Source organism: Dichotomopilus funicola (genome assembly GCF_033296635.1).
Source record: "Dichotomopilus funicola strain CBS 141.50 unplaced genomic scaffold C8A04scaffold_24, whole genome shotgun sequence".
Classification (NCBI taxonomy): domain Eukaryota; kingdom Fungi; phylum Ascomycota; class Sordariomycetes; order Sordariales; family Chaetomiaceae; genus Dichotomopilus; species Dichotomopilus funicola.
The window spans coordinates 66,132-79,268 of NW_026944045.1; the positions used below are offsets into that span (position 1 = coordinate 66,132).

A 13,137-nucleotide genomic window follows, 5' to 3' on the forward strand; every position below is an offset into this window, starting at 1 on the left:
TAAGGTACTGACATCAGGGCGGCCGTGCCGCGATGGCCGGCGGGTGCATTGCGTCCCCCCCGATGTTTAATGAGTAGGCTAAGCATACACTAACTCTGGAGTGTCACCTTCAGGCCACCAAGACGCCCACAACAATACATGTCTCATACGTACTGAGCTCCATCGTTTCCCCTTTCCGATCTTCCGAAACTCCTAGATTTGGTACGGACTCGACACGTTGACTCATTACCAGGAGCCTGAGGGCCGGACAGCGGCCGCCGACGTTGCCGGTATCCTAAATTTCCGCCGGCATTAATTGTGGTCTAAAACCCGCGCCCTATATTGTGGCGGCCGGCTACCTCCCGCATTGCAGCCCTACAAGCCCACATCCCCATCATTCATTTGGCTCCTCCTGTAGAGGTTGTTTGTAAATAACTTATCCATGAGGGATGCTTATGGAGTATCCCGATGTCCCCACGGCGGCCGACTTTGGAGATGGCCATATAATTGAAGAAAATAGAACTGCCAAGCTCCGAGGAGGTGTTCTCTTCAAATCCTACTAGTTGGTCCTTGTCTGGGTGCCGTGTAGGCCTGTCGGTACAAATTATCCTTGAAATACACATTGAGAGAAGCGATAAGCAACCAGTGTCTGTACAGCTCACTTACACGGATTCCCGAGCTTCCTTCAATGGATCTCCCGACATTCCATCATTAAACCAAAAAAGTACAAATCTAATCATAATAGGTTGGACGGAGCTCCGGTATTTCAGACCTGTTTGCGTCGCTTCAATTGGCTCGACCGGCCCAAATGAGCCGAGAAACTCTTCATCCCATATCAAATCCCAATTCCTTCACCCCATAGAATCCCCACCTGGCACAGTACTGTGTAAAACCCACATGGGGCGATTCCTTCAAAGCGTGTGGCGCTCACATTTCTAAACAAAGATATAGATGTTGTAGTCGTCAAATCCACAATGCCGGCAATGCGGGTGGTGGTGATTCTTCTAACAATACCGGTCGGCCAATATCCTTGGCCTCCGACGATTGTTCCGTCCCCTCAAATCGGCACTTGTTCTCACGCCAAAGGCTTTCAACGGTAAGATCGAGAAGAGTTAAGTCTTGGGGGATCGTCCCAACGGGAACGGTGTGCTTCTTATCCTCGGAGAGTTGTTTGTATTTTGAAACTAGCGAGCAACTGGGAAGGCTCAACGGCCACTCTCCCTTTTGATGACTATATCCCTGTATCATAGAGCATTGAATCACGGCCATCCGTAGGCGTAGTAAAAATAATCCGACCTCTCTGCAAAAGCTATTATTAGGCGTAGTTAAGTACGCCTTTAATAATCCACTAGACGACTTGATGTTAGTCTCCCAGAAGTAGTTCCGTGATAACAGGGGGTTCAAATTCCAACTTACCACTTCGCCGTTCTTCACTTCCCCGGCGACGTCAACCAACTCTATCCCCCCAGGCTGAATCTGTACACTAGCATTAGCAACCCTACCCTATCATACAAACATAAAGACCACAGTCGAGGTCGGTATCTCACCAGCTTCCTCCCATCCTTCTCTTCCCACCATACTTCCGAGTCCCCTCCAACCGTCTTCACCTTCTCTCCTTCCTTCCAGGGACTCACGGGCACCAAGTGCGCCTCAACAAACCGGCGGATGTTGCGCTGTGCCCGCTCGCGCCCGTCGCCGCCTTCATATGCGTTGGACCCAAACGTGTCATACTCCTTCGGGTCCTCCCATGGTTTCCGGGGTAGTTTCTCGACGGCCGAGTTGAGCGGCGCCAGGACGGTCGTGTTGCGCGATGCGTCTTCGAGGCGGAGGGAGGCGCTTTCGATGTCACGGATAAAGCTGGCGAGGGAGAAAATATGGCGTTAACATGGTGGTCCGAAACGGGGGTCATAGAGGAAAGGACTCAGCAGGTTTCTGGAGACTGTGGGTAACGCACCCAGCAAAAAGGGTGATACTGCGATCCCGACCCATCACATCCGATAAGACCACGCTACCACCTCCGCCTCCGCTGCCTACGGGCGGGTCGGTAGAAGGAGAGGACCCCGAGGGGGGTATCGCCGGTCCGGGGCCGAGTGGATCCATTAGAGGCGCTTGGTCGTGATTCCGGTCGAACGAGTGCGGTACGGAAGGGTTCCGGAAGAAAGGCACGACAAGTTGGGCCGAAGCAGAAGTAGCAACACTTAGAGCGAAGAGGGACAAAAGGGTCGATTTCATATTCTTGTGTGCTCCTCTTTTTTTTTGGCTTTAGTGGGTTCTAGAGAAGCAATTCAACATGTATAGTCTAGTCACCGTCCCGTCTCCCGCGTTGTCGTCAGCCAGGGGTGTGGTGTTGGCGAACGAAACGGTTGTTGTCCCGATGATTGGGTCGCCAATCGGGATCGGGTGGTGACGTAGGTGGTCATCTGACTTTCCGGCTTGGTTGCGTGCCAAAAATCACGATTTCAAGCTCGTGTCATAGAACGATGTGTCGATAAACTTTCTGAATCCGACAGCCATGGTGTATTAACCTTGACGCAGACGTGTTTAAACCCGTCACATTTGTCGCATTTGACTGTGTTCGCCATACTTGCTGGTGCGGGTTGTCCGGTTCCGTTTGGAGAAGCGGTTGGAAGAAAAGCTCTGCAGTGTGCGGCCACTCCTTTCAAGAAAGTTATTGTTATTGGGGCATCTTCCGTCGGTCTCTGTCATGGGCGTTGCTTGCCAGGGTTACGGAGTTGAATCAACAATTGACTACTATGTAAAAGTTATTTCATCATCGTTTGCAGGGAGTTTTACAAATTGACCTGGAATCACATGCTAACGCTGGAGATGGGTTGCAGCACATCGCTGCGGGACTTGGCGGAGTTAAGCATCTGCTCCCGCCCATCCAGGAATGTCACGCTCCCAAGGAACGGGCAGAACGACGATACTGCGACAGGGCCTATCGTTCAAAATATCGCGTGCCCTTCTTCAGGCCGCTCACTTGAATTCGGCCGATGAAAGTAGCCAATCCGGATGTCCACGCCATGAGGAACTTGGAAAAATGTCCGAGGGATGGTCAGATGCGGGCTTCTGTGTTCGCCTGAATCACATGCCAGAACACGATCCACTGGGCGCGGGCGGGAAGCATGGAACTCGTGACTGCCCGTGGGGAATGGACCCTTGGCACATGGGAAAGAAGGGGCATGGAGACGGAAGACCCGCGTTCCCTTTTTCATGTGTTGAAAACGTACGACTCCAGACATCAAACTCTCCCGCAATTCGGCAGTCGAACGATTCCCCTGTTCGCCTGAGAAGTTGGTGGTGGAGGTTTCTCAACTCGTTTCCCCACATTGGGGGAAGCAGGCGATTTTTGGGGTCTGGTCCGGGGTCTCCGCCGATTTGGGTGTGAGCCTGCGAGGACCCCAGCTGCGAGGTGCCGTCACTGACTGCCCGTGGGAAGCCTCGGCCCATCTCCCCGAGTCCCCATCGCTGGAACCCACTTTCAATTGCCCTCGGCCAACATCAACGCGAGGGACGACGGCGCCGGTCACGGAAGCTAGTTGTATGAAAGGTTGTCTTCGGAATCATTGGTTCATAAGAATAATAAAAAGGAAGAATCACACCTTCAAAATTTACTGTATGCTGCAACATATTGAACAGGACGAAGCACGGCGAAGTTTGCAAGTTTCAGCGTGCCGGGTTGCCCCAAGAGAGTCCCTCGCATCGCCTCCTCGAGGGCGGATTTGCAGAAGCGCCCCCCCTGTCGCAGTCCCCGGCCTCGACCTCGGCTCACGAATCAGCGTGCCAGCAATTCCAACGCCAGCCCGGCCGTTGCAAGCTCGGCAGGCGCAACCCCGTCGGTCAGATAACTACTTCCCATCTGCCTCCATTCCTCCATTTTCCTCTTTCTACTTTTCCAGACAACACCAGCTCGTCTCATTTCAATCCACACGTCTCTCTTTTTCGTTTACGATACCCCCATCGCAATGGCTCCGAGCGTTATTGTCGTCGGTGGCGGCCGTGAGTGAACCCTCCTTCAACCCCGCGAGCGTGTGTCGTCATTGTTCCGGGTATCATGTGCCTCTTGCATGACGCTGACTGACAACCCCCTTTTCTGGATTATAGTATCCGGCCTCAGTGCTGCCCATACCATTTACCTCGCCGGCGGTAACGTCGTGGTCCTCGACAAGCAGGGCTTCTTCGGCGGCAACTCCACAAAGGCCACTTCCGGCATCAACGGCGCTCTCACAAGGACACAAGTCGATCACAACATTCAGGACAGCGTGAAGCAGTTCTACAATGACACCCTCAAGTCCGCCCGTGACAAGGCGCGCCCCGACCTGATCAAGGTCCTTACCTACAAGTCGGCCGCCGCCGTGGAATGGCTCCAGGATGTGTTCAACCTTGACCTTACTCTTGTTTCTCGTCTTGGGTACGTTGAACCGGGCTCCCGCAGCTCTTCCCCACCCCGTTTCTAACTGCTTCTCTCTCCTATAGTGGTCACTCTCAGCCCCGTACCCACCGTGGCCACGACGCCAAGTTCCCCGGCATGGCCATCACCTACGCTCTTATGCAAAGGCTTGAGGAGCTTGCTGAGACCGAGCCCCACCGCGTTCGCATCATCAAGAAGGCCCGCGTCACCAACCTCAACAAGCAGGGCAACACCATCACCGGTGTTCAGTACGAGCACAACGGCGAGACCGCCTCTCTTGACGGACCGGTCGTCCTCGCCACTGGCGGCTATGCCGCCGATTTCGGCGATGGCTCTCTGCTGAAGCAACACCGCCCCGACACCTTCGGCCTCGCTACCACCAACGGCTCCCACGCTACCGGTGATGGCCAAAAGATGGTCATGGCGATCGGCGGTAATGGCATCGACATGGACAAGGTTCAGGTCCACCCTACTGGTCTCGTGGACCCCAAGGACCCCGGCTCCAAGTGGAAGTTCTTGGCTGCCGAAGCGCTCCGTGGTGAGGGCGGTCTTCTCCTCAACGCCGATGGCGACCGCTTCTGCGATGAGCTCGGCCACCGTGACTACGTCTCTGGCATGATGTGGAAGGAGAAGGACAAGAACAAGTTCCCCATCCGCCTGGTGCTTAACTCCAAGGCCTCCAACACACTCGATTTCCATACCCGCCACTACTCAGGCCGTGGCCTCATGAAGAAGATGACGGGCAAGGAACTCGCAAAGGAGATTGGCTGCACCCCCGACCACCTCCAGAAGACCTTCCAGACGTACAACGCTATTGCTGAGGGCAAGCAGAAGGACCCATGGGGCAAGAAGTTCTTCCACAACATGCCCGTCGACATCAACGACGACTTCCACGTCGCCGTGATGGAGCCCGTTCTCCACTTCACCATGGGCGGTATTGAGATCAACGACAAGGCCCAGGTTCTCAACAAGGAGCAGAAGCCGTTTGACGGCCTCTTCGCCTGCGGTGAGCTTGCTGGTGGCGTTCACGGTGCCAACCGTCTCGGTGGCTCGTCCCTTTTGGGCTGCGTTGTCTACGGTCGCGTCGCCGGTGATACTGCCAGCAACTATCTCTTCCAAAAGGCCCTGGCAGGCTCCGCCGGTGCGGCTCGTCTTGGACAAATTGCTCTGCACATCGACCCCTCCACCCCGGGCAAGATCTCCGTTGAGTGGGCCGGTGCTAGTGGCGCCGAGGGCCCTAAGGCCCAGGCCGCGGCTACCAGCGCCCCCGCGGCAGGCGCCAAGACGGAGTCGAGCGAACCCAAGGCTTTCTCCATCCCTGAGAAGGAGTACACCCTTGAGGAGGTCGCGAAGCACAACAAGAAGGAGGACCTCTGGGTTGTTGTCAAGGGTGTTGTCCTAGACCTCACCAACTGGCTTGATGACCACCCGGGTGGTCCTCAGGCCCTGCTCAACTTCATGGGCCGCGACGCCACCGAGGAGTTTGAGATGCTCCACGATGACGAGGTCATTCCCAAGTACGCACCCTCGCAGGTGATTGGGAGGGTCAAGGGCCAGAAGGTTACTCTGGAAATTTGAACAAACCCTTGAGGCTGTTGTGAGGTGATGATAGCATTTATACCACGCCATGGTTTCAAAGCCTGGCAGGGCGCATTGGGATAGATTGCGTCGAAAAAAAGACGTGTACGACAGGAATCGGGCGGCTTGAGTTTGACGTGTATTCCATTTCAGGGTCATTATGCAGGAGCTCGGAGCACCCACAACCAGATGGTTTGGATAAATCGTTGGGTTGGCAGGACATAGGACATGATCCGCTCTGTATCCATAGCGTCTTTTCATTTTTCATTTTTGGGGAAATAAGAAGTAATTCAAGAAAGTTCACTAAACGCTGATTTCGCAATCTTAACGTGCCGCCCCGCTGCAAACACAAACAACCATTGTGGTCGCCCTGGTACATGGATAGGTATATTATCGTCATGCTGTGACAGGCAGTGACGGTGCATCAGTAACCTCTGTTAGGTATCGTGCTGGGCCCCGCTGCCCGTTGGAGCAGCCCCAATTATTTCCGCAACATCCGTTTGGGCGAGTAAATAGTTGTTACGTCGAGCCTTCGATGTATCAACCGCGTTTTTCAGCGATTAGCCGTCTGATTCCATCTCCCTCCTCGCCCCCGGCCGTTTCCTTCATCCCAAAGTTTGGTTATACGTTCATCTTGTATCAAGCTCGTCAAGTAGTTTGCGTTGTACATCTTCAAATTCTACTGGCATTGCATGATCCCTCGTGTGGTTGACCCCGGAACCGAGTGTACATACCTGATGAGTGAGAGGACCGACAGCCAGCCTAGAAAACAGGGCACAAGAGAGAACACCTGAGCCTTGGTTCGTCCAGTTCATGGCTGTCTTTATTTTAAAAGAGCGTTCTTCCACCAGCGACAGGAGGACGGTATACCTCCTCGCCCTTATACTCTACCTACCATGTTTTTAGTGTCGTCTAACATGACTTCTGTTGAGGGTATCAGCGGTTTCTTTCTTCATAGTGGTATACAGGTTGCTTTGTGGGACGGCATCATCCGCGGAAATATTACTAGATGCCGGATGTTACTGAGATCTGGCGGGACCAGTACATCATGTCTCGGGCGGGGTGAATTCTGTGTCTGTCTCGAATGCCGTAACACGGCAAGACATCTAGACTGGTTAAAGTAACCGACGATTTTAGACACACATAATTTTCCCTTCCTCTGTTCCCGAGCCCCCCACTAGCCGGCTGGCCTTTTGGTTCTACCCACCTAATTCAGACACATTTTGATTCCCTGGCAGGCGAAGGCAAGGTTCCAAAATGTTGCAGATATGACTGGCCTGTGGACTTTGTACAAAAATAGACCAACATCATGCCGGGAAACACGGACAAGTACGGCATATACCGCTCCATCTGCCGTCACCCGTCACCCGTTACCCGTCCTGCTGTCTGTTGTGAGCACAGCCGTCTCTCACCCGCAGTGGACGACATAAAACTCATAAGTGGGAACCCGAAAGGGGGGTATGGGTGGATGAGCGGATAGGTGGACAGGTGTACGGGTGGACGGCTAGGCAAGCAAATTATGTCTTCGTAGTCCCATTCCGCTCGTGTTTTCTCGAGTTTGATGTGGCCACGCAGTGCTGCGTAAGTATTCCTTCTGGCTTGGCTGTGTAACGGGAAGGAGATTTGTGTGTTTTGTGGCACTTAATCACTCCATAACTGATTACTCGTTCGCTCCTTTATCTTTTTAGGTTCACCGCCGCGGCTGGTTGAGAGCCCGGATTGCATGGACGCCTCACTGGGTGCCTTAATCGCCGACCGTCCTCGGGGATGGTGTCACAGAGAGGTATGTCTGGGTGAGATGATGTTTTTCACCGGCTTCCCGGTCTCGGGGATGAGAGAGAGGATAACTTGCAGCTGCTGACTGTTTTCATGGGTTAAAGGTAGGTAGGTTACGCAGCTTCGTGACTGACTTAGTTGACTGCATTCGTGAAAGCCTTCATTGCCCGAAATACTGAACAAAACGTAATCTTGTGGGTTGCACAACATTGGGCTGAGCGGCGGGCTGACCTGCATCTTCTTTAGTTGCCGATTAAAGGTTAGAGTTATCGTGCTTGGTTGGCGGTCAGTTCAGATCGGTGGCTGAAGGTGATAAGATTTGTTTCTCCTGCACACATCCCGAGTGCTGTGTGTGATGCGCTTGCTTTCTCCGCCGTCGGCGAGAAGATCCAGAGTAGTGTATACTGGGAGTCGGATGTGAGCCTCTCTCTCCCACTGGGAGGAAGGGGTGCCATCCCCTCTGCCCCTTTCTTTTCTCTAAAGGGAGTCGGGCAGACGCCACAATAGCGCCATGGCCTCCTCACCTCTTCGCTCCTCGGACCCGACGGAGGGCCGTCTCGGATGGCTTAGATAAAGTTTTGTAGTCACTAGCACCAAGGGCAGTTGCGGGAGACTTCAAAGAGCGGTCTAAGCCCATGAGTTGGGAAGACCATCCCTTTGGAGGTGTTTAGCTTCCTTTTAGCATTTTCATATCCGGACCCTACCAGTGGCAGCCGCCTTTTCCAGGTATTTTCTTGTGGATGGGCTATGGTTGGACTCCGAAAGCTGAAAGTTCAAACCATCACTGGTTTGGCCACTGGATAATTTCCCACACTTTCCGGCCTCTTGATCGGAGGTCTGGATGCTCAGTCTAGTCACAGCTATGAAGATCGAAGTGGATAAATCTTGTTTGGCAGTGACCGATATCCAGTATAATACCTCGAATCCGCCCATTTACCGACCTGCCAAAGACCTTTGCCAAAGAACTAGTACGAACTCCAACATCACCGTTGGGTTAAGAAGTACGTGCACAATGTACACTAGAGGAAAGTGACGGCCTCGAGATTGTCCCCCATTTCCCTTGACGCGGCCATGCATAAAATGGCCCGATGATGCCAGCTCACAACATCGGTAATTGTCCGATGATTTTGGGGCCTCTGCCCCTGACACCGGTTGGGGTTGGGGGCTCGGGATGGCGCCAGCATGCTTCTGTGGGAGTCGGGGTGGCGTTGTCGGGGTGGGTGATGAAGCCACGAAAACAATCATCCGCGCATTGTCTTTCCCCGAGCAGTGATTCGGAGCATGACTAATGCTATGGAATTGACCCCCGATTCCGGATCGTGAGTCCTATCTGAGGTAAGTTCAAATGATTCTGCAAGGGAACGAAACAGGGGAGGAGGGGGCTGGCTGGAAAATGTGGTGTGTGGAAGCAATTGGCGAGTAAGGGCCTGAGGTTCAGAGAAAAGCGGAACCTGGATGGTGAGGCAGGCAGCCCTTCGGGAACTTGTCAGGGAATTGGAGACTCTCAACCCGCTGATGAGGAAGTTGACCGGTTGAATAGTGTAGGCAGTGAGGATGGGGCGAAAGTAGTGCTGGATGCTCAAGAGCGACAATCACTTCGGTTCATCACAACTACCAACATGTCCCGAGCTGGGAAAAGGGCGGTCAGCTTTGGAAAGGGGACATGGACTTTTCGAAAAGCAAGCTTTCGATGGAAAATAACCTAGAACCGTTGAAATCTTGAGGTTAACTAGATAGTGCCCGTGCTGTGTACTCCGTGTATTGTAGTTTATGGGGGAGACACTCATAGTGCGGGCAGCTAGCACATGATCCAGTCACGCACTGTATTACTTGCATCACCAGCAATCGGGAGAGGGCCATCCTTTCCATCAGGCCAACTCGAGACCACTAAAAATGAACCAACGTTGTCGCATTGTGAGAACTTTGCAAGACTTCCTGCCAAAACGGACAAGGATGTGTCGGCAAGCCTGAGACAATTGCACGTGTTCCTGCTTCCTGCCTTCCATGTCCAAGTGGAACATCTTCTCTCCCCGCATTTATCTCCACATATTTCGAGAGCTGGCCAATGGCGGTGGAAAATAGGAACCTCAGCTTTTAGCCACTGCGCAGGAATGGGAAGAGAGAAGAGGGGTGAAAATCAGGGTCTTGAGGGAGGAGAGTTCATTCTTGAACGGAGTCAACTCATCGTACAGGGAGCCCGCTTTGTTTTCGGAGTCTAGAAACAGAACGAGACATCCCAGATCACTGTCTGGTCTTACGATACAAAAGCCCAAGGGGCTGGATTTGCGCGAAAGGCGCGAGAATACTTCCACGCAAGCAACCCCGGAATTGGTCTCTGCTCGCGAGCTCGGCTACACTAGCGGGGTTCCGCATCAGGGCCCACCCAAGCCCCGGTCTCCAGGCCTGCCATGAGTCCTTACTGAAGAGTTGATTCGCTGAATCCATATCGGCGGGTCCTTCGCGGGTCCCTCATTTTCATATTATTGGATGAAAATATTGGGGCACCCTCGACGGCGACGTGCGTGGAACGGGCTGAATCCCCCACAGTGGAACTTCATCGTTGACAGACCGATTTGATGGATGGCTCATCGAAATCGTTCGCGGTGTACGGAGTACCGGCGGAATTTTGTGTGTTGAATACATAGTATGCTCAGAAACCGCAGTAATTGGCTCCCCAGAGGGGGAACATACCTTCAAAGAACTCGCGATAGGATGGGGTGGATTCCGAGACCAATGTGCGAATTCCCGAGCAGTTCCGAGCAACAGCCTGGAAGCCTGGCCCTTGACATGATTTTGCGCCAGCAGCCATCTTGGTGCTGGCTGGGACCATCGCTTTCACAGATGTGGAATGGTGTGTTCAGGGGGCATAAAAAGTCGGAGGTGTGACTTTCTGGACAGAAGTGGGAGGGTGGGTTGGCCCCGGTCTCTTCGGTTCATCGAATGCACGGGCTCCCTTGGACTTGCCCGGGGTGAGCGAAGCCAATCACAGAACGGATCCCCGGCAGCGGGCGAAAACTGCTGATCTCGAAGCCTCTCACCCGCATGTTTCTCCCTCCCGCCCCATATTATCCATTCCCCAGACCAAGACCTCCTGGGGGGTGCACGACGACAAACAACACCCACACTTTTCAGATGGTTCGACGACGTATTCCGACCTCGAATCGTCGACCCACGACAGTTTCGGCGGCAGCGACATCAAATCTGGCGTGAGGAGCGCTTCTTTTCTTCCCACCATGGCGAAGATCGCCATGGGTTGGCACAAACCCGACAATGTCGCCGGCTCCTCAGCGCCCGCGATCATGGTCGGGTTGTTCGTTGCCACGGGCGGGTTGCTATTCGGTTACGACACTGGGTAAGCAGTCTTGTGGGATGCATCGCCCTGATATGGGTGGGAGATAGGATGGGTTGAAGAGACGGCAGGATGGAAGAGGACAGACGCTGACCGTGACACCCTCTCGCAGAGCGATCAATGGGATTCTCGTCATGGACACCTTCAAGAACGACTTCTCGACCGGCTTCATCGGCAAAGACGACAAGCCGGGAATGTATCCGAGCCAAGTTTCATTAATTGTTGCAATGCTCAGCGCAGGGACGGCGGTCGGAGCTTTGTTCTCAGCGCCAATAGGGGACCGCTGGGGCCGTCGGTTATCACTCATCTTCGCCATCGGACTCTTCTGCGTCGGCGGTATCTTTCAAGTATGCGCCGTCGATGTAACGCAGCTTGTAGTTGGGAGGTGTGTTTGTTCCCTTCGCGTCCACATGGGTGTCGTCCCTTTTCTTCACAATAGCCGATGTCGCTAACTCAGGTTATAGAACGTTGGCGGGCATCGGGGTGGGTATCGTCTCGGTGCTGGTCCCGTTGTATCAATCGGAAATGGCCCCCAAGTGGATTCGTGGAACATTGGTCTGCGCATATCAGCTATCCATCACCGTGGGGTTACTCGCTGCGGCTACCGTCAACATCCTCACCTATCAACTAAACTCAGCCGCGGCATATCGCATCCCCATGGGCCTCCAGTTAACATGGGCCGTCGTCTTGGCTTTGGGGTTGCTAATCCTACCCGAGACACCACGGTACCTAGTAAAACGTGGTCTCAAAGACGCCGCTGCTCTCTCACTCAGCCGCCTCCGCCGCCTCGACATCACGCACCCCGCCCTCATCGAGGAGTTGGCGGAAATCGAGGCCAACCACGAGTATGAAATGGCACTCGGCCCGGACACCTATAAAGATATCCTCTTCGGCGAGCCTCATCTTGGTCGCCGGACGATGACCGGCTGCGGCCTGCAGATGCTCCAGCAACTCACCGGCGTCAACTTTATCATGTATTATGGGACGACTTTTTTCACTGGGGCAGGAGTGGACAACCCGTTTACCATATCACTAATCATGCAGGTTATTAACATGGTGTCGACATTCCCCGGACTGTTTGTTGTTGAGTCGTGGGGCAGACGGAAGCTCCTCATCGTGGGGTCAGTCGGAATGGCTATCTGTCAGCTGCTCATCGCCTCGTTCGCTACCGCCAACGGCGACAACAACCAGCCGATACAAAACCAGATCTTGATCATCTTCGTCGCCATATACATATTCTTCTTTGCCGCATCTTGGGGCCCTGTTGTATGGGTCGTTACCTCCGAAATTTACCCCTTGAAGGTTCGCGCGAAATCCATGTCGGTCTCCACAGCCTCGAACTGGCTCCTCAACTTCGGCATTGCGTACGGCACACCGTACTTGGTCGATAACTCAGCAGGGTCCCCCGACCTAGGTTCTCGGGTCTTCTTTGTGTGGGGCGCGTTTTGTATCCTATCTATCCTCTTCGTGTGGTTGATGGTGTACGAAACCAGCAAAATTAGCTTGGAACAGATCGACGAAATGTACGAACGGGTGGAACACGCGTGGAACAGTAGGAGCTTTGAACCGAGTTGGAGTTTCCAGCAAATGCGGGATTTTGGGTTTTCGGACAGCGGGATCCCCCCAACGGAACCACAGCTCGAACTTCAACCATCAAATGCTAGTACACAGCAATCGGACGCGGGCGGGAGCGCCACAACGAACACGACAGCGACGAATTCACAGGACGCGAAAATGCTGTCCCAAATGGGTCATATCGATTTGAGTTACTAAGGTTTTGGGGATTGTCCGGTCGCGTTTTGTTTGCTTCGGCTTCTTGGATGCGGTGGGAAGGATACCAGCGACGGAGTTCCATCATGACGGAGTTCAACGGCAGGCGTCAACGGCGGGTAAATTCTTTGGGCATTAAATGTTGGGGTTTATATGGTGTTTTTTGACTCGGTTATAGGTATGGTTATTTGGGGCAGGAGTTTTTCGTGTTATTTTGGAATGTGGGCTCGGTCTAGTCTATCTCACGAAGTCGTGGCGCGCCCGACATTCGAAT

General features: G+C 53.7%; 3 protein-coding genes across 3 annotated transcripts; 2 read left to right on the forward strand and 1 right to left on the reverse strand.

The window, feature by feature from the left end:
• Positions 1–1,294: 1,294 nt before the first annotated feature.
• C8A04DRAFT_27822 (uncharacterized protein) lies at positions 1,295–2,211 on the reverse strand (the record flags this gene model as incomplete). Its single annotated transcript, XM_062780424.1, has 4 exons — positions 1,295–1,327; positions 1,396–1,455; positions 1,527–1,836; positions 1,934–2,211. 4 exons carry the CDS (start codon positions 2,209–2,211, stop codon positions 1,295–1,297), a joined length of 681 nt encoding a protein of 226 aa, XP_062637739.1.
• Positions 2,212–3,944: 1,733 nt separating this feature from the next.
• C8A04DRAFT_27823 (FAD binding domain-containing protein) lies at positions 3,945–5,968 on the forward strand (the record flags this gene model as incomplete). The annotated part of the gene is made up of 3 exons (XM_062780425.1): positions 3,945–3,978; positions 4,084–4,390; positions 4,456–5,968. The coding sequence occupies 3 exons, from the start codon at positions 3,945–3,947 to the stop codon at positions 5,966–5,968; spliced, it is 1,854 nt and encodes a 617-aa protein (XP_062637740.1).
• Positions 5,969–10,977: 5,009 nt separating this feature from the next.
• Positions 10,978–12,866, forward strand: C8A04DRAFT_36621 (general substrate transporter; the record flags this gene model as incomplete). Its single annotated transcript, XM_062783584.1, has 3 exons — positions 10,978–11,096; positions 11,206–11,478; positions 11,558–12,866. The coding sequence occupies 3 exons, from the start codon at positions 10,978–10,980 to the stop codon at positions 12,864–12,866; spliced, it is 1,701 nt and encodes a 566-aa protein (XP_062637741.1).
• Positions 12,867–13,137: the final 271 nt, after the last annotated feature.